This window comes from Betta splendens, chromosome 1 (genome assembly GCF_900634795.4).
Source record: "Betta splendens chromosome 1, fBetSpl5.4, whole genome shotgun sequence".
Classification (NCBI taxonomy): domain Eukaryota; kingdom Metazoa; phylum Chordata; class Actinopteri; order Anabantiformes; family Osphronemidae; genus Betta; species Betta splendens.
This window is the reverse complement of record NC_040881.3, coordinates 9,254,337-9,278,790: the sequence shown is the minus strand read 5'-3', so window position 1 is coordinate 9,278,790 and position 24,454 is coordinate 9,254,337. Positions and strand designations below refer to the sequence as shown.

Here is a 24,454-nt window from a genome sequence, read left to right as displayed (position 1 = left end):
GTTTATGCTGTAACATTTAGAACAGGAGTGACTTCACAAACAAATATCAGATGGAATGAACTAGTATGTTTAGTTCCAGTATTGAACTCTTACCTCCATGCTTTGAGGCGTACAATACAATACCATCCCCCTCTCACCTCCAACCTTTAGACAGCTCTCAGTCAGAGGGCTCACACTGATAAATGTCTCATTGCACCACCCTTGTTAACCTTCTGACCTGCAATGTATATGAACTGTTGAACGTCAGAAATAACTGAGGGGGTACATTTAGCCTGTCAGTGGACATAAGCGCAAAATAAATTAGATTGCATGTTGCACTGTGTGGTCAAACTGTAGCTCAGACCTGTCACGTGTTATATACTGTTCTGGGACGCAGTGTCTGAAACTAAAGACTACGATGATTATGTGTGACAGATAGATAGATGTGACTTGCAGCCATTTTAAATGGTCAGGCACACTGTGCTTATATATTTTTGTTCATACAGTATACATTTAAAAATACAATTTAAACATCCTACATCTTTTTTTTACATTGATCTACTGAGCATTGAGCGAAAAACATATATTTTCACATATTAATTTCACAGCCACAGACAAGTGGGTTCCCACTAATTGTAGAGTTGCCAGTTGGATTCCAGTACAGAATGTTGTATGTACTGTAGGTGGGCAGACCAGCAATTGAGAAGGTGTTTTTTCTATTAAAAGCACAATATTCTGTCAGTCTATCATTTTTACATTTGACTTTCTGGACTTCAAATCACAGACAGATAATAAGTATTATCAGACAATGATAACTGATAATAAATGGGCTTTTACTGGCAGATTTTCATGTTTGTATTTTAATGTGGTGGAGGACAAACCTATGAAAAACTGCAGAACCTCCTCCTTTTTTCATTTCCCTTTTTCCCTGAATTGATCTGAGCGTTTGCTCCATCTTTTTCCTAAGGAGTGAAGGTTCAGACTTCACCACACTCAATTTAGGAACTTGATTACCTCTCAGGAGATAAAGGGAAGACACTTGTGAGCGGCACGGCTTTTCTGATGTTACATTATTTCTAGCATGTCAGTTGATGGCATTGCTCACAACAGACACTTTAATGCGCTGTAGATATCAAAGTGGTAGTATCTGGGATGTGGCAGGCCCAGGAGAAAATATGATAAAATCCCTGCAGTTCTGCAAATCCAAAAGATTTATGCTGCTGGAAAAAAGGGATGTAATGAACTTCACTGGCACAGGAACATGAAAGAGCACACATGCATGAATTTGGTGCACATCATACATGGCTCCCGTGTTATCTGCCCACTGGAGTCTGTGATATGTGCTTGCATTATTTTACCAATGCCAACAACGCATAATTCACGATTTCGTTTAATTAGGCCACAGCTCAGATGGAGGAGCGGCTGGCAGAGTTCATCCAGAGCTACTCTCCAGAGAGTGTTCTACCGCTGGCCGATGGGGTCCTGAGCTTCATCCACCACCAGATAGCTGAGCTGTCCAGAGATTGCCTGACCAAATCACGGGAGGGCCTCATTACCAGCGTCTACTTTTGTGAACTGCAGGAAAACCTGGAGAAGCTGCTGCATGATGTGAGTGGTGCCGTAGGTGACGAGGTGGGGAAGAACATACGGTACAATGATGTCTACTGCACCAGTAAACACAGGCCTGTCTCTCTTCCCACCAGGCTTACGAGCGCTCAGAAAGCTCAGAACTCAACTTTGTTGTGGAGCTTGTCAAAAAGCTCTTCATCATCATATCTCGTCCCGCCAGACTCCTCGAGTGCCTGGTAAGTAATGATGTGGCCTGTTACAAAGTTAAAGAAATCCAGCATTTCTGGTTGTTCTGGGGTCTTCAACACACACTACCACAGATTAACCACAGACACTATTTAATGAATGTTACAAACTCAGTGTAGAGGCCTTGTAACAGCGTAGATGACACCATCAGTGTTTTATAATTGAACTGAGAAGTAAACTCTCACCTCATAAAATGTACTGTAATATTTAAATTCCTGAAATAATATCTTGTTTTTAAATGAGAAGGTACACAAAGACTAAATGTGGCATTAAATAACAACATCACTGTACATGTTTGAAGACCTTCACCTTGTTTTTGCACTACATTTTCTATTCACAAGCCCAGATAATATAGAGTAGATGTGGTTTCACCTTCAGCATTCTTAATGTGAAATGTGGTTGTATGAATGCACTGGATTATACAGGAGAGGTCAATGTTTTGTTTCAGCTATGTCACTCTTCACATCTCTGCAGCAGCACAATATGCCGGTATCGCCGGAGGATATTTTTCCAACTTAACTTGTACTGTAAAATATTCCTTCTACCTCCACTACTCATTGGTCTACTCAGCAGCACATCAAATCAGCTCGGAGGCAGCGCTTTGTCCTTGGCATCTCAGTACATCCGAACATAACTCAACATAGCTTAAGTACAGTAGTAATAACCAACTACACTGTATAACAGGAGACTTAGACATACCTGGGTGTAGGCTGGCTGATTGATGGGCCCCCAGTGCTGCTGTGGTCTCTCCTCCAGCACCCACGGCTCATCTTTCAGTTGCTAGGGCAACTGTCAGAAGAGGTCAGTGGGGTCGGGCAGGATGTGTCGGAGACTTGGGTGAGAGAGAAGTAGACATAAACAAAGATAAAATGTCCATGGTCGTAGAGTTCATTTAGCATTCAAGTCAGCTTCGAGGTCTGATCTGGTGAAAATGTCACACAGTCAGTAGGCTGTTAGCGGCATGAATATTATCCTCAAGCAGAGCAAGCCATCAGAGGGGCAGGTTAATCCCCCCTTTCCGACTCTAGCAGATATGTGCGGACAGAGGAGGAAGGGAATGATCCTGGTTGCCCAAGGCTCTGCTTTTTAATCAAAATGTTATTTCACCCACACAAAAAACAGAATCCCACAGGACACCACAAAAGGCTGTTTCATTGGAAAAAGAGGTGATTTCAAGAAAGCTATTGTGCGTGTATTAACTCTGATTGTGTTTGTTGGACAGGCCCATAGCACTGTTAAATGTATTTGTTGCACCATGTTAGAGTAAAGTCTTGTTTTGAATAACAAGACTGAGACCATTTTCAAATTACTAGGATGCATCTATGTAGGTGTGACCTCATTTTTTAGCCACTTTCACATCTCTTTGCTACTGCTCTCAGGAAAGTTACAAACCCTGGAAACAAAGCTACAGCCATTTACTGCAGTGAATTGTCTTTTATTACAGTAACAACATCAGGAGGTTTTGTTGCTGTGGTTTATCTGACTTTTAAAGGTTTAGCAAAATTTGCTCTTTTATATATAGAAATATAAAATATTATAGCTGATAACTGCAAAGGTTTCAACTACAGCTGTAAAAAAAAGCGTATTTACTACTACAGTAGGTAAAAAGACTGATACAACTTTACACTTTAAATGTTTTAAGCATGTTGCTACAATACTTTCCTTGCTAAATCTTACAGTATGATTGAGATTAAGATTAAACATGAATGGCTTCTTTGGCTTTTTTTGACAGGAGTTTAACCCAGAAGAGTTTTACCATCTGCTGGAGGCAGCGGAGGATCATGCTAAGGAGGGACAACTGATGAAGGCAGACATTCCTCGATATATTATCAGCCAGTTGGGGCTGACCAGAGACCCACTCGAGGGTAAGCAAAAGAAATAAATAAAATAAATATATATTGTGCATTTTGTTGCAGAGGTTTAACATTTGAACTTTTTTACATTTTAACATTTTCTAAACTAAACAAGCTAATAATGGTGGGCATAGAGTAACATTTAGGGAATGATGTGCATTGAGTATGAAGATACTGTATAGACAAGCAACCATTAACCTAGTGTAGCACAAGGATTGGAAGCAGTGGAAAACAAATGAAACTATTTACCCATTGAAAATGAACAGAGTGAGTCAGTGTGAATCAGAGTGAATGAACAAACAGGGTTGATTCACACAGTTTTAGATTTCTAACATCATCCAAAAAATTAAGTAATGACATATACAATAATTGAAAAGACCCATTCCCATTATCAATTAAGATCTGATCATCTGAAGGGTTTACTGGCCTGGAAGGACTCATCACAATGAACCGCCTCATTTTCACGTCTGAATACATGAGAAATGTGGGGCTGTTAGGTCTGCCTCAGTTAATCTCTGCTAAGAATGTGCCACTTGATATCTTGATCTTGCACTTGCACTAGCACCTACAGTGTCGTGCAGAGACACAAATGCACGCCCACACAGCTGCTTGCTCATCCACACTCACATTTTAGTTTTTTTCCTTGTTCCCCATAGAAACTGCAGACAAGATCCGTTGTTTCCAGCATCTCATAGAAACTGACAGACCACAGCTCTCATCACAGTGTCTTCTTTTCAGCATGAACTTTTTCACACAGCAGCTTTGTAACTGCTTAGCAAAGCTAATCATCATTCAATTACTTCCCTGCTTTAACATAACAGCAGTATTATCAGTGTATTGTAGCAGCTGTCGTATACAGCACAAAAATGAGAACACTGAAAATTAGCTGCCAGTGCTTCTAAGGGAGAGAGAAAGTAGGTGAGTAGGAGGGATATGATAGAGACAAGGAAAGAATAAGAACAAGTGCTTTCAATCCTCTTGTTTATCTTTGAAACTTAATAAGCTGTTTTGTGAAAGATGTCTGACCATCTGCATTTTTTTCTGCCCACAGCGATGTAGGAGGTCCAGTGTTTAAGTATCAAAAATTCGTCTTTGTTCAGACTTTGTGTTTAGTTGCTAACTAACATGTTCCTCCGCAGAAATTGTGGGCCTTGACAGCTATGATAGTGAGGGTCCACATACTCCAGAGACAGATGACTCAGCAGAGGTGAAGATCACAAAGGCATCTGCATGAACGCGTACTCTACATGTACACACAACTGTCATAAACAAAAACAGCTGATGGCTTTATCAAACAAACAATGACAAGCTCTGAGGTTTTTAATTTTTTTTAATTGAATGAGATTTAAAATGTCTTTACATGTGTCACCAGGGAAAGGGAAAAGCCATGAAGCCTCCTAGTGAAGAAGACTTTCAGACCATTAAACTGATCAGCAATGGAGCATATGGGTAAGAAATGCAATGAAAGTGACACCAAACCAAATTACTTATAATGGTTTTACATGTTTGAAATAATGCTTTGCATGTCAAAAAACTAGCATGAATCAATGCTGGAGTACCAGAGTGATACATGTACTGTATACAGTAAAGCAAAAACATCCTGACACGAGCTTAGATTGTTGGATGAAACATATTCTACAATGTTCAACCAGCAGAAGTGGACTAACGATCTGCATCAGCACATATTCTGCTGCTTTCTGAAAGGATTTTTTTTCAGTTTATCTAAATCTGGCTTTCATGTAGCACAACACACAGCATTACAACTGCTAAACCCGCTCAACCGCTCTCTCTTCTTATACAGTAGATGGTTGAAGGGAAAGGATTTTTGAAGTAGGCTTTAAAAAATTCAGTTTTAGGATTAGTACAGCTCCAAAACTGGCTTAAGGCTTGACATCTGGAATGAATTTTGAATGCTGATGTCCTCACTGTATGTGCGCTGTACTGTAGTAACCTCTATAAGCAGATCCCTCGTGGTTTTCACTCTGGACTCCTCTGTGTCCCCGTCTTTCCAGTGCCGTGTACCTGGTGCGACACAGGGAGACACGTCAGCGCTTTGCCATGAAGAAGATCAACAAGCAGAATCTGATCCTGAGGAACCAGATCCAGCAGGCGTTCGTGGAACGGGACATCCTCACCTTCGCTGAGAACCCTTTTGTAGTGTCAATGTTCTGCTCGTTTGAAACTCGGCGACACCTGTGCATGGTCATGGAATACGTGGAGGGTGAGGGAGTCAGGTTTGCTCTTGCTGACACGCTGTCTTCAGACTTTACACTGAGGATTGACTGAGATTGAAAAGATGTTTATTTATGGGTGTCCCTGCTCAGTTTGACCTCGCTTTCTCTTTGTCCGCTGTCTAAAGAAAAACTTAGATTAGGTTTCTATCAGGCTTCTGAAATAACACTGCCCTGGGGTTTTTTCTGACTTTTTCCTGATGTTGCACTTCTCAAACAACCATAAAATGATCACCACATCAGGGCGCAGTTCAAGTCCTTGGTAGCTGTGGCCTTAACCTTTACAGTCCTAATGTAACTGTACGTTACGCTTTATGATAAAAGATTTAAACTCTTCAATATCTGTGCTGTATTTAATCATCACTGTACAGTGACAACTAAACACCTGAATATCAAATGATGCCCTTCTTAAAATATAGAAACAAATTCATAAAAGTAAATGCAAGTAATGTCCTGCAGTGTGATTACTCACAGACATTTCCATTAGTGCCGATGAGTCTCTCGGCTGCAGACAAGGACATTAGGTTTACTGGAGGGCAGCAGAGGATGACGCCGTGACTCTGGCTGCAGCCGTTTATGTTTGCTCACACAGACACACCGAGGCATGAAGGGCAGCCGTGACCGAGTGACAGAGTGACTCGGCCAAACTGCCGATAGACGATTAAACCATTGTAGAAACACACACAAAAAACTTTTCTTGTGTCTTAATACACTTTGAGCTTGTGGTGTTTTTGCCCTTCAGGTGGCGACTGTGCCACTTTACTGAAGAACATCGGGCCTCTGCCGGTGGAGCTTGCAAGGATGTACTTTGCTGAAACTGTTTTAGCCCTGGAGTATCTACACAACTATGGTATCGTCCACCGAGACCTTAAACCTGACAAGTGAGTCTGAAAGTGCTCTAATGAATATTTCCCTCAGCTTTGAAGTTTTAGTGCTTTCTGTCTTGTTGTTTAGGTTTAGTGATTTATCAATTTGCACAAATATGTCTGCTAAACCAAAAGTGACTACTCAGCTCACAACTAAAAGCACATACTGTATACAGCATACTTGTTCCCATTAAAGATTCCCATTAAGAGTGGCCAAAACACTTAAAAGGTCACATATTAGCTTTTAAATATCTCTAGGAGTTCATCCAGTGGTAAATTGAATGTCTCTTTTTGCCCATATAGTCTCCTGATCACCTCCATGGGACACATCAAGCTGACAGACTTTGGCCTGTCAAAGATGGGTCTGATGAGTCTCACCACCAACCTGTATGAGGGACACATTGAGAAAGATGCCAGAGAGTTTCTAGACAAACAGGTACAGAATCTGTTAACCAATGCAAGTGCAGTAAATAATGTGTATGAATTATGTGTGTGCAATGCTGCATTCTTAAAATGTTTACATGCCGAACAGACAACTTATATTAACAGCCTCTCTCAGACCACTGGTAATTGCATAATCAATCATTTTCAAATGAAGATGTGGCATTACAAAGCATCCTGTGTGGTCAGAGTTAGTAAATCATTAATATTCCATCTCCATCACTGGGTCATTTTACAATTAGAGCTATTGTTTGTGCTTTAAATTAAAGGCAGATTGGCCTGCGTGTCCTTCAGCTGTGTGTCTGCAAATTAAAGTAATAAAAATGATCATCTTACTCCTGAAAATGAAACAGCCGAATGTCTTGGCTGGTTCCAAAAGAGTTTCTGATCAAAAGAGTTTTTCCTCCCTGAATCGAGTATTATGTCTGTGTGGGCCGTCAAGGTCCCGTACAGAAAGACAACAACAGAGGTGCTTATGTTTTACACTCAATTTCAAATTTCTAAATCCAACATATGTTGGATGTTCTCTCCATCACTCAGGTATGTGGTACTCCAGAGTACATCGCCCCAGAGGTGATTCTCCGACAGGGCTATGGGAAGCCTGTGGACTGGTGGGCTATGGGCATCATACTGTACGAGTTTCTGGTGGGCTGCGTGCCGTTCTTTGGAGACACCCCTGAGGAGCTTTTTGGACAGGTCATCACAGGTGAGGAAGTACCTCTATACTGTTACTGTATTGTCTGAGTGTCAAACTTGTGATAGAGTTTGAGTTTACTGACTTTTTTTAACTTACCTTCATTTCGTGTTCATTTAATTTTCCATGTAATTTTAAAAACTTCAAGGTCAATTTATTTTTAAGCTTTGGAAAAGTCTAATGAGTCCTATTTGAAACTAGACTGACCTTTTGCTCCCTCTTTTTCTCACTTTCTCCTTCTATTTTGTCTTTGAAAGACAATATTGTTTGGCCAGATGGTGATGACGCTTTGCCTGCTGATGCCCAGTCCCTCATATCTGCTCTGCTGCAGACAAACCCTCTTGTGAGGTTGGGTACAGGTACTAGCAACATCTGCATTTGGTTGATTTCGGATGGTTGGATAGATAATAACAGTAACAAAGCCACGTTATGAAATCACCTCTGCACAAAGCTGACATGCATTGTTGGTTGTGGCCCTGACACCAGGTGGAGCATTCGAGGTAAAGCAGCACTCATTCTTCACTGAGCTTGACTGGAACAGTTTGCTGAGACAGAAAGCAGAGTTCGTCCCCCACCTGGAGTCAGAGGAGGACACCAGCTACTTTGATAGTACGTGTGTCTGAACAGCAGTTACATCAATATTAAGTTCATGGATGGTACAATAACGTTCCTGACACGCTGTCAGTCAACAACACACTTTCTGTGTTGACCTGACAGCTCATATATTTCTTGTCCTTCATCTACCTTCTTTTCCCCCTCCAGCCCGTTCTGATCGTTATCACCACATCAACACATATGACGAGGATGACACCAATGACGATGAGCCGGTGGAGATCAGGCAGTTTTCCTCCTGCTCCCCTCGCTTCAGCAAGGTCTGATTCGTCTCGCTATTATTCTCTACCTTTGTTATCTGTGTCGTACTCACTGTTGTGTACAGCGCTGTGATTTTCCCCTATTTCCTGTTGTGTCATTCTGTTATATTTTGAGCGAAGGAGTTTTAGATGTAATGAGGTCATACTGTTCAGGGAGTAGCACCTGGAGGCTGGATTCAGGGCTTAAGTCTGGAGTTGAGAAAAGATCTACCTACCTTTTGAGACTGTTACACTGGTCCCTATTATTCATTTTATTTTCAGAATCTATTTTTGGCCACCCAGAGGCCAATCTAATGCTTTTTAATGCTTATGCCTTCACTCTAATCATTTTTGTCTGTCCTACAGTATGGCTGCAAATGTGTTTTGACCCAGGCAGTCATTGTCCTGACATTTTTTTACATCCACTTTTTCCAATTTTCTCATAGTCTGTGTTCCAATGTGTCCTCTCTGTCACACTTTGTACCCCAAGTGAGATTTTCTCACGACATCCTAATTTCCTGGCAATTTAAGAAGATCATAATGACATTACTGTTTTTGCATCATTATTACAGTCAAGCCGTAATGTGTTGAGTCATTTTTTATCTTGTGTTTACTCTATTTTGTATCCTCTTGCTCTTTGTTGAAGTTGATTCTAAGCTCTATGTTTTTTTTATCCACTGTAGGTGAAGATTAGTTTCTTTTTTTGTTTCAGAACTAAACTATAAAATTAAAGTCATTTACTGGTTCTTTTGTTCAGGTGAGATTATAAAATGCCAAAGGCTTTAAAACAAATAATCTCTCTCCAAAACATAATAAGAAAAACCAAACAAGCCTCACATAGGTAATCAGCCAATGCTTAAAACAGATTTTCCTGTAGCCATTTATTTTTTGATTAAATTAAATTATCATTTGAAGCCACAGTTTTATAAATGTTTTATAAATTAGGTCTTACACTGTTTTAGTTTTCTTCCAGTGAAGACAGCTGGGTCTTCATCTGATACTTGTTTCCATGGTGCTTCCCTCAGTGTAGCCTGCCTTGTTGTCCTCCCCCACACAGCTTAGTTTCCTGTGTTACTCCATACATAATGAAGCCTTACAGTGCAGCTGTGTGCATATTCTTGTAAAGGTGTCAATGTTCACATGTGCACGTTGAGAAAACGTAGGAGATGTGACTGTTTTGCACTGTAAGAGTTTTTTTGTGTGTCCTTTAAATTCATCTGCATGAGGCTGGTGTCATGTGAAGGTTATACTCAATGAGCTGAGATATACATGTACACTACAATGTGTAGCTTTGTCTATTGAAGTAATAAAAGTGCAACATGTTTAGCTGAAGGTCAGGTCAGACTGAGTGAGCTGTGTCTTACCTGAATTGTAGCTGTGGTTGCAGCAACATGGATACTGTGACTACTCCAAGCGGGTTAAGGCAATAATGTAAGATGTATATTCCCAAACATGGCTGGATGATGTGTGAGATTCAACCCTAGTGTATGCAGCAATGAGTATATCACATATTTCTGAAGATTACACTTTGTTCACACGCTTTACGATCTTGTAAGATGCAAATTAGTATTTTACACTGAAGCTGCCAATAGACAATACACTGAGCCAATATTTAACATTTTGACTGCGATCACACCAAAATGTCTAAAAATTTAACACATCAATCCACAATACACTGTATACCCAAAACCAGTGGAGTCATGTAGATTAGAAGATGGTATGGTTTGCTCTTTACTGCAAGCTTTACAGGTTGATGGCTAAATGCATAACAGCTACAGTACTAGAGTACTGTGTATGCAGATTCTGTATAATGCCAGATAAATTCTTATAAAAACCTACTGGCTTCAATCTGAATGTATAATTTACTCTAACTGTATTCACTTTCAACTTCCATGTTTATCACAGCTATTAATACCTAACAGCCCAAACAATTATTGACTTAGTGCTGTCTCCCTGCAGGTGTACAGCAGCATGGAGCATCTGTCTCAGCTGGAGCAGAAAGCTACTGCTTCTGTGTGCCGTCGGGAGCACAAGGGCCCACAGGAGGACAAGGTGACCAAGAGAGAGAGCCTAGGCAGCTTCAGTATGAGGGACAAAAGCTGGAGGACTGGATCACCTGAGATGTGAGTGACAGGCACGCCTGAAAGTGGGGTTTCAGTTGCACTGTCTGTCTTTGTTAGATGCATACATCTGAAGTAGGTGGGGTGTTAGTACAGTACCACTCATTCAGATGGAGGTTCCTTTCCCTTGTTTTTTTTTTACTTTTAGCAACCTTGCTCTCACATGTCTTACTGTGTGTGTCTCACTGACACCAGTTTTGTCACTTGTATAAAAAGAGTTCTGTGTGCAAGAGTTCACACTCACTTTGAGTCAACAACAGGCAACAGATCCCACCTCCCAAAAACGGAGAGTGGAAATGTTTCACTGAATCACATGAGTCACATTAACCCAATATATCTTTGATACAGTATGTTAGTGTTGTCTTCATTGGTAGTGAATAATCCAAATGTAGCTTTATTTTCAATAGCGCTATTTTGACTTTATCTTTCTTTATCTTTCTATACTCTTGTGGTAATTATTCTTATACACTGAAAATTCAAGACACCTCTGCAGAACAGATCATCGTACTGTCGTTCATGCTGCAGCTTAAACACTGAAGATGGAGGATCTAGACAGATTTCTGATATCTCCATTACTTAGTTCCTTACTGTACATTCATAAACTCAGGCATTTATAATGTTAACGTTTTCTTGAAGCTTTCTCTTCTTTTATATCAAGTAGGAATATGTCTGTGTCATCTCTTCTTTTCAGCTGCAGCTCACTCAAGATTTAATTAAAAAAATAATTTTAGAGCACCTTATCTCTTCAACTGGATGTATTTCAGTGTCAGTCATTTCATATCTCTCCTGACTTGGTCTTCCGGTCCATCATTTGGTTCAAGTAAAGCTCTGCTAGTACTGAATATAATTCTATGAACATTTATGCCCTATGATTACATGGTCTCTATAGCCTTGCAGGATTTTTAACATCTTTGTGACCCTGTTTCTTTCTTGCAGGAAGCGTCTGTCATGTTCAGAGTCCCTCTACATGGAGGGCGATGCGAGCCCCCCCCTTGGTGCTCGACGGCGCTTCTCTGCGCTGATGGATACACACCGTTTTGCCTCACCCCTAGAGGGTGAACCCGAATCCCTGTCCCGACAGGTGCCTATCAGATTTCGTGGAACCTCACTGGACGGCACCAGTGTTCCCTCGTCGAGCCTTCTGGAGCACAGGACCAGTCTAAAAGAGATCAATGGAGCAGGTGTGTTACAGTTGATGGTCTCACACTAGTGAGGAGAAAAGAGAGAAGAAATACAACCAGGAAAAGAAAGTTATAAACAGCACGCAAGATAGGTTAAAGCTTGACTGTTATACCCTATTAGGCAATCCTATACATACCTATTGTCATTTCCAGGTGCTGTTTCAAACTTTATTGACAGTCATTTTTACATTTCTGTACATTCTCACAGACAAGTCACCTCGACCTGGTGACACCCCAAGCTTTACCACCACCATTGCTACGCTGTCTCCAGGCCTGGCAGCAGCCAGCCGTGATGTGATGACTCCTCTTTACGACCCCCTGGGACCCCGAGCAACCAATGATCTGGTCATCCGTCGGGCGCGCCACCAGCATTTGTCAGGCGATGGAGAGAAACGCAACTCCAGACCCGGCAACAAAGTGATCAAGTCCGCTTCTGCCACAGCCCTGTCGGTCATTATACCATCAGGTGAGAGGCGCAAGGAAATGTGGTGTTTGGGAAAATTGTGGTTCACTAATACAGCGTCTCCTCCCCCCTCCCTCTGTGGATCACCAGTGGAGCAGCATGGCGGCTTCTCTCCACTGGCCAGCCCCATGTCTCCCCACTCTTTCTCCTCCAACCCCTCTTCCCGTGACTCTTCACCCAGCAGAGACTTCTTCCCAGCAGTCAGTGTATTACGCTCTCCCATCACTATCCATCGCTCTGGAAAGAAGTACGGCTTTACCCTCAGGGCCATCAGGGTCTACATTGGAGACAGCGATATTTACAGTGTGCATCACATTGTTTGGGTAAGACACTGTTTGGAGAGCTTGTTGTCACATCACACGAGAGGAATGGATTTTTATTAAGGATCATTCAAATCAGAAACTAGTAAATTGAAACTACTGTTAAATATGGTTCAATGTGTCTTTATGTAATTTATTTTTCAGTTTTATGATTGTGAATGTTTGTGTACTGGCAGCATGTGGAGGACGGTGGCCCTGCCCAGGAAGCTGGCCTGTGTGCTGGTGACCTCATCACTCATGTTAATGGGGAGCCTGTACACGGTCTGGTCCACACTGAAGTGGTAGAGCTCATCCTCAAGGTAGGAATCAGTAGGTCTTAGACATAGACTGTACATTGATAGAATTATTAATTACCATAGTAATTACTTCTGTTGTGCATTTACTTGTCTGTGTTTGGTAGTTACAGTAATTAGCTATAAGCCCAGCTGTAATTACCAGTGTTCATTTTTTTTAATGCGCTCAATCTGGTATAGAGCGGTAACAAGGTGACAGTGACAACTACACCGTTTGAGAACACCTCTATTAAAGTGGGCCCTGCCCGCAAGGCCAGCTACAAGTGTAAGATGGCTCGACGAAACAAGAGGACGATGGGCAAAGACAGCCAGGACAGGTAGCTATGTAAAGCTTATGCAGTGTAATTCATAATGTAACTCGTGTGCGTTGTTCAAATTTTAAACCTTTTTTTATTCTGTGTTCCACAGTAAGAAGCGGAACTCCTTGTTTCGTAAAATTACGAAGCAGTCCAATCTTCTGCACACCAGCCGCAGCCTGTCCTCCTTAAACCGCTCTCTGTCCTCCAGCGAGAGTCTTCCCGGGTCCCCAACCCACAGTTTGTCTGCCCGATCCCCGACCCAAGGCTACCGCTCCACCCCTGATCCATCATACCTGGGTAAGACACTAAACTGAGTAAACCTAAGCACACTGTACTTACTCCCAGGTTATACTATATATAAGGTGAACTAAATTCTTTTTAATTTGCTGTTTCCTTGACTCTTTGTATCTTTATTGATCTTTTCTGTACCCTGTGTTAATGTAGGTGCCTCCTCCCAGAGCAGCTCTCCAGCTTCTAGCACTCCAAACTCTCCTGCTCCCTCCCAGCACATGAGGCCCAGCTCCCTGCATGGCCTCTCACCCAAACTGCACCGCCAATATCGCTCTGCCCGTTGTAAATCTGCAGGTAACATCCCCTTATCTCCACTGGCCCACACACCATCCCCCACCCAGTCTTCACCTCCTCCTCTGCCAGGCCACACTGTGGGGAGCTCCAACACCACCCAGTCCTTCCCTGCCAAGCTCCACTCCTCACCACCTGTAGTGCGACCCAGGCCCAAGAGTGCTGAGCCCCCTCGGTCACCTCTCCTGAAAAGAGTGCAATCAGCAGAAAAACTAGGCTCACCTCTGACCCAGTCTAGTTCTACAGGAGGGCTAGGAGGTCCATTGAGGAAGCATAGTCTGGAGGTGCAGCACTCTGAGTACCGTAAGGATGCCTTCCTCTGTGAGCTTGGGCTTCAGAGCCTGCTAGAAACAGAAGGGGAAAATTTGCCTCCTAATCCTCCACCTCTGCCCTCATCATCAACTACACCAGAAACGGGTATGCTGAAGCCCGTCAGGAGGCTCGGAAGGCAGGAATCTCCACTCAGCCGGGAAACACTGCTCGCAGGGAGGGAGAAGGAAGAGAGGGACAGAGGAAGGCAGAGGGATAAAGACAGGGAGACAGAGGCCGGGACCTGTCGAATAGGAGCAATTGTATCACAGTCATTAACAAGAAAACCTCATGCGGGTGAGCTACCCCTCAACCCACACACCTCCAGAATATGTGCTGAAACTGCTACAGCTACAAATCCTTACAGCTCTGGCAAAACAGCAAGTCTAGTTGGTCAGCAGGCACCTGAAAGGATCCCTCATACCCCCAATGGTCAGGCAGATTTAACTCCAAAGCTACCAGATGCCAAGTCTGCCAAGAGTGTGGTAAATGGTAACGGTAAAGCTCCCCAGGAGCAGTTGGGGATCAGGACTGAACCAAAGGAGGAATGTGACAGCAAGACCAAGCCTGGTTTGCCTTGTGCTGCCTTCAGTAAAAGCTCTGCTTCTACTCCAGAGAAATCGTTCAGTATCAATGGGACAGTGACAGCAGGTCCCCTGAGCATGATCAAAACCTTCAAAGCATCTGGCATGAGTGACAGCCTGAGAAAGGTTGGAGCCGAGAGCAGTGACCTGAGGACTGCAGAACTTGGCTCCAAAAGTCCTAAACTTCCAGCTCGGGTCCTTCCTCCTGTGGTTCCACCACATGGGCAGCCACTCACACTGAGCAAGGTGAGGCAGGGCCTGGGGGCCGTCAACTGCTATCGGGGAACCCTGGACTGGGAGGATAAATGTCGCCTGGAGGTGGTGGAGGAGCATTCGCCTTCCCCTTCTCCCTCACCTACAGCTGTTACCCCCTCCCTCTGCGGACCCTCCCTCTGTAAGTCACGGCCCGTCTCACCTGGCGACAAGACAAGCTTTGTCAGCCAGCTGACCACGGTGGCCAAAAATGTCCTCGGGCCAATCAAGCTCGGCTCCCAGGAGGGGGCCCGGAGCAAGGACCAGCAGACTAAAGCTGTGGAGGAGAGGCAGGGAGGCAGCGCGGGAAAGAGCGACCCGCCTACTGGAGGCCGGGTCATTGGGGCTGCGGTGGTGACCCGAAGCCCTGCTGGCTCGCCGCTAGAGAAGGCTGCAAGAGGCGGCAGCCCACCCAAAATGTGACCCGCTGTGTCACTAAATGGTACTTTAGTAAAAAAATAAAAAAGCTGCCTTTTTTGGAAAGAACAATGCAACATAAGGAAAGCACTTAAAAACAATGTACATTCCAGTTTTAGAGTATATAAAACGTTATTTATTGATTCCAATCACTGACTCAGAACCAGGAGTAAATCTGCTGTAAAGGTGCATTAACTGTTAATTTTCTATTATAAATTGTTTAATAAGGGGACTCTCGATGTGATGTGCAACACTTCATCAGATACTGTATGTGCGTGCGTCTATGTGAATGCATGTCATGTGCTATGTACTGTACATGTAGTAGGTACAAGAGGTCTAAAAGTGCTTTACTGATCAAAACATGCTGAATACTGTGAATACCAAATCCAGTCACTATATTTGTCTTTCAATCAGCCCTTTCTTTATTTACTGCATATCACAAAGACACGGTGGAACAAATCGAGGCACAGTCAGGATGTTATATTTTCATCAAACAATACAAAAGATACAGAATCAGTTTGGCTACAGCGGATGAGCAATAGGACGATTAAGCTCATTGCTTCTTCATCCAGCCTCACTCATTTCTTTGTTGATGTGCACGTTCAGACAAAGGCACCACACCACAGGCAGTCTGTCAGTGGAGGCACAGGTCTGTCTGTCACAGAAGGATTGCATGAGTGTGTGTGTGGGGGGTGAGAAGCCACCTTGGGTCTATTTCTGGTTGTTGAAGCCTGTGTCCTGCTGCAGAGCAAAGTGGGAGGAGGCCAGAGCTCAGGCTCAGCGCTTATCTCCCTCTGGCAGGAGGGCTAGCGTAGCCTACACATGTACCCACAAACACACATCAACGTGTTGCAGCGCGTCGCCAGAGGCAGCGGTGTCAGCGGGACATTTTCATGCAGTTAAATCCACACCCGTGTGGTCTGTTCATTTGGATGTTACTGTGTTTTGGTGACTCTGTGTGACCATGTATGTTTCTTTTATGCGGCTAAAGTTAGCGAGAGTTATGGCAAAATGAAAACAAACATAAGCCCATTAGGTTTCAGCCACACGTTTTCTAAATGCAACTTGCTTCTTTTTCTAACAAATGTATGTATGTATAAATAATTATAAGCACATACAACATGTTGATTTGAGTCCCATGAGGAAAGTATTTGTCATTGCTGTAGCAGAGTCAGATTTATTTGTTAAAGGGCTCAATTGTTTGCATATAGACATAATACAAAGTGAAAAATGTAAAATAAATGTATGTACATTAGTTCTAGGTTCATCAGAATGATTGTGTTGTCACATATTACAGTTACATATTATGCAGCCAACACTGATTCATGTACTGTATTGCTGACATTTCACAGTGTAACATACTGATGAAGATGTTCCCAAGACACAAACAACTTGTGTTTCTCTCCCACTGATCTTAATCATCTGATGGTCCATATCTCAGAAGCCACAGTGTCCACTTTACATGATACAGTACAGCTGTGTGCAAGGACATGGGTAAAAAGTAGAGGTTAAATTATATGATCCAGATTTTAACTGATACATTGTTAAATGTGTAATTCTGTCAGCGATATCATTAAATGTTTTCCAAACTAAATAAACTGATTCAGTTAACCACAAAACATATAAACTGACCATGCAGACTGAAAGACAGATGTTTTTTTAGTTTTGACCAAGTAGTTGTCTGTACAACGGTTTCAACTTGCTAAATGTTTCTCCTCCAACTTTTCTCGCAGCGTTTTTGCGCTGCTGGTTTGTGTACAGTCGTGCTGGAAGCAGTTTCCTGTTGTTTGCCTTGAAGCAAACGGCTTAGCATACCTTTGGTGCACTACGATGATTAAATATAAATCCATCAGAATGTATAGAAATCATTCTGTTAGCAATCCATTCTTGAACCTAACGACTCTTCGTGGTGACCAGTGATTTTACATTCACCAGTAAAAGGTCCTAAGCACTAAATGCACTAACCAGTGACTTTTCATCAAGCATGGTACTCTACTGCCCTCCAGAGGTTCACATGGTCCACTGATCAACGTGTGTGTGTGTGTGTGTGTGTGTGTGTGTGTGTGTGTGTGTGTGTGTGTGTGTGTGTGTGTGTGTGTGTGTGTGTGTGTGTGTGTGTGTGTGTGTGTGCGTGTGCGCGTGACATGGGAATGACAGTTCACCTAATGAAGCCAAAAGCACTGACTGCAGACTAGATGTTATTAGCCATGGAGTTACAGTAAATATGCATTTATGTTTTTGATGACAAATATTTGCAGTACTAATCAAAAGAACACTTGAATTATAAACTTTTCTCTTGTTGTGTTCTTCACATGACTGTTAAGTATGTCCTGTGAAATACTGATTAACATTTAGAAATATACGATGATAAGAAAGAGTTCTGTTATGTTAAAGTACTGAAAGTGTCATCTGGTCTCTTCTAATCCCAATTTAAGTTAAAAAAAACTAAGAATAATGTAATCTTATTAAACTGTTGTACTTACTTTCAAGCTTTTTCTTAATCAGTGGTGTCTATACTAGTGTTACATGTTTGAAGAATTCTTTTGTTACCTACAGAAGGAGTAGTATAAATGCACTTTATTTGAAAGGAACTCTTGATTTGCTGTTGTGTGTAAGTTACATAGAAGAAACATAAATATACTGTATACAAATATAAATTCTACGAATGAACACAGTCTATATATATATATATATATATATATATATATATATATATATATATATATATATATATATATACACTTACATACATATACAAATATATATACAGTATGACATTCCACATTTCTCTGTTCACTGACAGTGTATTCATTTGTACCACTGGGGCATTTTTGTTAGTGATCGATGTGATTTTAATGCAACCACCTGAAGTGCAGTAAAATAAAATTCTGACTTTGTTTCAAAACCTTTTATCTCTTTGAATGTTTTTGATTCTATCATAATGATTACTCATGAGCCCCATAATATGACATTGAATTTTCAGATGAACTATTTAAATAAAAATCTTCCAGTGTAATCAGATTTTCACCATCACCAATACTTTGCCAATACTTTTTTATTTATTTAATTCCTATCATGTGATTTGTTGCCTAGGTTACAGATTACATAAATGTACGAATTCGTGTGAACCAATAGCACACTGCTCATCTCCACTGTCCGAGTACTGTCCAATCAGCTTTCTCGATCTGACCGCACCAGCCAATGACGTTGTGTCAGGAAAGGACAACAGGAAGTACATGTCTTCTTGGTAATGGGACATGACAAACCTGCGGTTTGCTGGACAGCAAAATACGCCGCAGTGCGATGGATTATGTTGTCCGTCGTTTGGACACAGTAGCTCGTTGGGCAAACGGAGTACCACCGAACGCACCGATAGCAGCTGCGTTTTGTGGCTAAGTGGTCCGTCCACTTAGTGCTAGGTAGCTAACGCCGGGGCTAACGTCTGAAGGAGTAAGGCTCGCTAAGGAGCTAGTAACGTGAGTTTACCTGCAAAAACGGCTGCTGTTGGAATCAGAAAGGGAACAATTATAATGAGCCAAAGCACCTCCAGTTACCGAAGCAGTGCTTTTACAACAGGTACGTATTTGTTAGCTAGTGACCATTTTAAATCTAGACGACCTGCGACTTGTGCGGTTCCTTTCTTTTATTTTAAAATCACAATTTAGGAGTTGTTAGGAAAATGCCGCGCGTAGGAATTGTTGTTGAACGTAATTTATGAGGCTTATTATCAGAAAGCCTCGCAAGCACTGCTGTGACAGACCTTAATTGTAGCCGCTGTGCAGCTCGTTCTGCTAAGCTGAATGGAGACGGCTGGTCTCTGGCCATAATCAGATGACTTTCACATAGACTGAAAAAAACGTCAAATGCTAATCACATGATTCTTTCCCACAGACATGTTTCCATGAGTGCCTTGTACTACGGTTTTGTCAAACCGGTGCTCGTCTGTTTCAGGGAAAGGTCAGTGGTACTTTCCTTGAGCTTTTTTGCATTGTGAAATGTATGAGGAAGTGAGGATTTGCATTTATAGCTTTCAGAGAATTTTAATTCCATGACTTACATTTCCTGACTCAAAGTCTACAAGTCTTTACTGCTACTCTAAGTTGCAAATATTGTTGCAAATATTGTTATTATATTAATAATAATAAATTATATGTTTATTACTGAGTATGTCTTTGTTGTACAATAAAATAGCATAATAACACATTGTTTAAAGTTATACATTTCATTGCTCAGTTTGTTTTAAACCTACTGTTTAAACTTTAAACTACATCAGACCTGGTGGGTGTCTGGCTGGTGTCTTTACAAAGTAACCTATAACCAGAGTCTTTAACTTGGTCAGTAAAGTCAAGAAGTCCTCACTGGACTTTAACTAAATTCAAGCTATTTGTTTGGCATTACAAATATAAACCAATGTTAACCAGCAGTCATTTCTACGATGTCCTAAATTCCTTTCCCTTGTTTCTTTCCCCTGTCAGGTCTGTGTTCGATGAGGATTAGCAGACTGCACGTTTGAGGGCTAGACGACATGAATTCTGTTTCCCCCACAACGGCACAATACGTAGGGGTGGTGATGCAGGATGAGCTGTTGGAGAGCCAGAGACAGCAGCGCATGGAGCGGCAAAGCAGCTTGGGTCTCAGGCCGCCTCAGACGCCTGATCCCAGTAGAGAGGCCCCCGGGGAGCCTGATGAGATGGACAAACTGAAAGCCAAACTAATGTCGGCCTGGAACAACGTCAAATATGGTTTGTTGTTACTCCTGGAGAATGTAGAATTTATAGGTGTCTGTATTCTATGAAATCACAGTCAACATTCATCAAATTCCTTTTGCCAGCTTATTATTGTCTTCTTCTCTCTCCTTCTGAAGGCTGGACTGTGAAGTCTAAAACCTCCTTCAACAAGATTTCACCAGTCACTGTTATGGGACACTGCTTTCTGCTCAACAGTGAGGGTAAATGCACAATCGTATGTTTCTATGTGTCAGTATTTTACAGTAAGTTGACAGCTTTGACGCTGTGAAGATGAAGGAAACTCTCAGACCCCATGTGATTGAGGTAGTGGTGTGTGTGTTTGGTTAACCAAAATGAGAAAACCCCAGCTCGGTTTACATTGTGAGTGCGCGTGTGTGCGCATGTGCTTTTATGTATACACACCTAACGTACACCTCTTTCTTTGTGTCTTAACCTTCTCAGATGAGGTGGAGCGGTTCCGACTGGCTTTTGTCTCCAGGATTTGGTTAACCTACAGGAAGGATTTCCCCCAGCTGGAGGGCTCCACCTGGACCACAGACTGTGGCTGGGGCTGTATGCTGCGCAGTGGCCAGATGCTACTGGCACAGGGGCTCCTGGTCCATTTGATGCCGAAAGGTTCGTTGCACACATTTTTACAGTCACTACAGCATTGTATGTAGTCTGCAAATTTACATGGAGCAATATGTGAACACCACCTAGCGCATTATGAGAGGCTGGTAAAAGGACCAACCAGAAAGGGAAAGCTAATGTTCTGTTCAAAACATTTCTACTGTGAGATGTTTTTTAGCTTAATTATAAACAGCTCTTCAGTCCACCTGTTTTTAAAAAAATTTCTGTTTTGTAGATTGGGCTTGGCCAGATGCTCAGCAGCTAACAGATGTGGACTTTGAGGTGTTTAGACCACGCTCCCCGGTCCGTGCCGGAGGGGTCCCCATACCTTCCTTTAGTTCTCCACGAGGCTCTAACACGCCTGAGAAAACCCTGCCTAGTGATCACGGCCTAAAATGCAGCCAGAGGAAGAGGCCTGAGTCTGCAAGGGACAGGCAGGCAGAGTCCATCCACCACAAGCTGATTACCTGGTTCGGGGACCAGCCCTCAGCTCCTTTTGGAGTTCACCAGCTAGTGGAAATTGGCAAAAGTTCCGGGAAGAAAGCTGGTGATTGGTACGGCCCCTCTGTAGTGGCACACATTCTACGGTAAGAAAGCATGTTATACTGTAGGTAGGACTTGATTGTGAATTTCTTTCACTTGCCAGAGCAGCCACGAGGAAACAGCAAGATGTAGAAACAGTCAAAAGATATTTGTTTATATTTACAGGAAAGCTGTAGCCAGAGCCTCTGTAGTCCAAAACCTTGCAGTGTATGTGGCCCAGGATTGTACAGGTGAAATTAATAGACTATAAAAATAAACCCGTACCCTAGACATGGACAATGGTTTCAATGTACTGTATGTATCTGTCTTTTCTAGTGTATAAAGACGATGTGGTTCATCTATGTGATACGTCCCCAAAAAAGACTCCTCCTGATCCACTGAGCCAAGCCTGGAAGTCTGTTATCATTTTGGTACCTGTCCGGCTCGGAGGAGAGGCCCTCAACCCTTCTTACATCGAATGTGTCAAGGTCTGTAGACTCAGCTAGACGCCACATAAGAGTTTGGAAATACTCAGCAGATCACACGAGAAAATAGCACAGCAAACAGTAACAGCAATAACAAGGAAGAAAAATATAGACTAGACGATCACAGGGCACAGAGGCCGATTAGCTAAATCACGAGACAAATGAGCAAAGTCATCAACTTATTGTGGCTTTGGCCTTTTTGTGGAATATGTTGCTGAATAAAATATTTGTATGACATTTTAATAGTTTCTGTTTTGTAGTGTAATCCTAGATCATTAAACACTTTCTTTCATTTTCAGAACATCCTGAAGCTGGATTGTTGTATTGGAATCATCGGGGGGAAACCGAAGCATTCGCTGTTTTTCATCGGCTTCCAAGGTGAGAAACGGCCATTTCATGTTTTTTGAAAAAATTAACATAAGCGGTCAAACTAACACTGCTTGATGCACACTCTGCTAATAATTAACTGAGGCAAAACAACAGAACTGCAGCCCCCATCAATCCTATAAATGCCTCACTGACGGTTATTTAACAGAAACATGGGGCTATTTTTATTTTTATAAACATTTGGGGTTGACATTAACGAAGGCTAATGTCAGTGGGATCATCAGTCAGCTACAGCAGTTCTTACATGTTTCTATGGGACAAGCAAGCAAATTTCAATGTCAAACAGTATCAAATAGTGTTTCATCTGTTTCAAAGTGAAGTTGTGCTACTGGGATTTAATTTCTCCTGCTAACTTCTTCTCGTCTGTCAGATGAGCAGCTGCTGTATCTGGACCCTCACTACTGCCAGAATGTGGTTGATGTCACACAAGGGAACTTCTCACCGGAGGTTTGTTTCATTTCTCTCATGTTTTCATTTTGTCCTTGTGTGTGATTTCTCATTCAGTAGTAGTTTAGACAGACTTCAGAGATGTTAAACTCTGACCTGTGTGCCTTTACCCTTCTACAGTCTTTCCACTGTACTTCTCCCAAGAAGATGCCCTTCAGTCGTATGGATCCCAGCTGCACCATTGGCTTTTACGCTCAGAACAAAAAGGACTTTGAGTCGCTATGTTCTGCTGTTAGCGTAGTGAGTTGAAATGTATATCTTCAGTTCAGTGGATGAGTCATGTCTGTGACATGTTTCCCTTTGATTCTGCTTCAGTCTCTTTCATGTTCTTTTATCTTCCCAGGCGCTGTCATCATCTAAGGAGAAGTATCCCATCTTTACCTTTGTAGAGGGCAAAGGTCAAGACTATGGACTTGACAGCCAGAGTACAAATCACAGTGGACCTGCAGCTCACATCCTGCCTCTGGGCCAATGGTGCAGGAGCAACAACAGAAGTAACAGTGATGAGTTTGTGTTTCTGTGAAGCCTGAGGAGAACGCTCCCTCTCACCTGCAGGGGGCAGAGACTGACGCTTACCTTTCCAACTCATCTCTGCTGCTAGGGCAGCTGCAGGGTGGACATTACTCTTTGTTGCTCCTTCTGGTGAACGAAGACAAAAACTGCGGCTCCTCTTATCACACCTGTGCACATTGTTGAACTGAGCAAAACAGGATGGCTGGGTGGAGTGTTTTTTTTTTTACTGAGTAAAAGCATGGATTCAAGTGAATTACGCTTAGAAGTGTAATTTAATCAGACCTTACAAAGCTTAAAGACAAGCTCTGAGCAAAGTAAAGCTCCTCTCCATTCTTCAACTGGATTTCAGCTACTGTTTTCACATTGATTTAAGCTGTGATCTACATGGCAGACAATACGCTGACTGGATGGGCGAACTGCTGCCTGGTGTTGTTCCTAGCTTGTATTATATTCCAGCTGTTGTACATCATCTTGTTCATTCTTCGACTTCATTCATTTGGGCTACGAATGTGTGTTTGATCGTGAGTTAGTGTGACCTTGTTGTAGTTTGTTTTGTCTTTTTAAAAATTGTAATGCTGTATTTAAGAATCGTTTTCTTTCCAGAGCATCCAGAAGAGCTGTAAATTCAGTCCGGCCCTCGGCACACGGTGGTCTCTTCATTATTTATCACTGAGAATATGAAACCCTGACAAACGTTTACTGTTACACTTCCTAAAGAAGAGGAATGTCTTTACTTTGTTAAACTGTGGCTTTTAAGCAGGTTTACAAACTTATCTGAAGTTAAATTTGCAAATACTGGACTCTTTTTGGTGTCTCTTTTTCTTCTTTCAGAGTTTTTAATTTATATTCTGGATTTTATTTGGCAAAGTTAATAGGTCAATAGGACCTCAGTTCACTGGATCTTCAAGCTGCTGTGGCGATGTCATTTGGGATTTGTTTGTCTTTTTTATATGACGCCTAATGCCTCTAATTGCACTACAGTTTTTATGTGTGATGTCATGATTAAACCTTAAACACTGGAATCAAATCTGACTTGTTTTATACTTTATGGACTTACATTTTTTTAGTGTACCTGTCTAATAATATTATTAGTTTTACACAGGCAGACACTTAAGTGATAATTTTTTTTTTGGCAATACTTAAATGAAATCGAATTGCTACTGTTAATTCTCAATATATTTAAGACACAAACG

At 42.1% G+C, this 24,454-nt stretch overlaps 2 protein-coding genes across 4 annotated transcripts in view; both read left to right on the top strand.

Moving 5' to 3' along the window:
* Nucleotides 1–18,455, top strand: part of LOC114866095 (microtubule-associated serine/threonine-protein kinase 1) — a 53,649-nt gene extending 35,194 nt beyond the window's left edge. For all 3 annotated transcript variants that reach the window (XM_029167881.3, XM_029167931.3, XM_029167796.3), the window contains 20 exons: nt 1,378–1,587; nt 1,683–1,784; nt 3,527–3,659; nt 4,787–4,854; nt 5,020–5,096; nt 5,660–5,868; nt 6,621–6,759; nt 7,048–7,180; nt 7,726–7,891; nt 8,137–8,238; nt 8,366–8,488; nt 8,642–8,751; nt 10,690–10,853; nt 11,787–12,031; nt 12,240–12,497; nt 12,585–12,817; nt 12,991–13,113; nt 13,288–13,424; nt 13,516–13,703; nt 13,851–18,455. In XM_029167881.3, coding sequence (XP_029023714.1) covers nt 1,378–1,587; nt 1,683–1,784; nt 3,527–3,659; nt 4,787–4,854; nt 5,020–5,096; nt 5,660–5,868; nt 6,621–6,759; nt 7,048–7,180; nt 7,726–7,891; nt 8,137–8,238; nt 8,366–8,488; nt 8,642–8,751; nt 10,690–10,853; nt 11,787–12,031; nt 12,240–12,497; nt 12,585–12,817; nt 12,991–13,113; nt 13,288–13,424; nt 13,516–13,703; nt 13,851–15,556 — 4,626 coding nt within the window. In that variant the 3' untranslated portion in view covers nt 15,557–18,455. The remainder of the gene's footprint in view (nt 1–1,377; nt 1,588–1,682; nt 1,785–3,526; nt 3,660–4,786; nt 4,855–5,019; nt 5,097–5,659; nt 5,869–6,620; nt 6,760–7,047; nt 7,181–7,725; nt 7,892–8,136; nt 8,239–8,365; nt 8,489–8,641; nt 8,752–10,689; nt 10,854–11,786; nt 12,032–12,239; nt 12,498–12,584; nt 12,818–12,990; nt 13,114–13,287; nt 13,425–13,515; nt 13,704–13,850) is intronic.
* Nucleotides 18,456–18,748: 293 nt separating this feature from the next.
* On the top strand, nt 18,749–24,288 carry atg4da (autophagy related 4D, cysteine peptidase a). The gene is made up of 12 exons (XM_029168047.3): nt 18,749–19,126; nt 19,442–19,507; nt 20,026–20,292; nt 20,415–20,498; nt 20,740–20,913; nt 21,143–21,494; nt 21,616–21,680; nt 21,766–21,917; nt 22,214–22,292; nt 22,672–22,748; nt 22,869–22,988; nt 23,092–24,288. The coding sequence occupies exons 3-12, from the start codon at nt 20,076–20,078 to the stop codon at nt 23,269–23,271; spliced, it is 1,500 nt and encodes a 499-aa protein (XP_029023880.1). The 5' UTR covers nt 18,749–19,126; nt 19,442–19,507; nt 20,026–20,075; the 3' UTR covers nt 23,272–24,288.
* Nucleotides 24,289–24,454: the final 166 nt, after the last annotated feature.

What these genes read in the sequence shown, in the direction of transcription:
- atg4da (XM_029168047.3), top strand. Translation starts at nt 20,076, where the DNA reads ATGAATTCTGTTTCCCCCACAACGGCACAATACGTAGGGGTGGTGATG. An exon ending in CTTTCTGCTCAACAGTGAGG is followed by an intron (nt 20,499 to 20,739) that starts GTAAATGCACAA and finishes TAACCTTCTCAG; the next exon opens with ATGAGGTGGAGCGGTTCCGA. An exon ending in TATGTTCTGCTGTTAGCGTA is followed by an intron (nt 22,989 to 23,091) that starts GTGAGTTGAAAT and finishes TTATCTTCCCAG; the next exon opens with GCGCTGTCATCATCTAAGGA.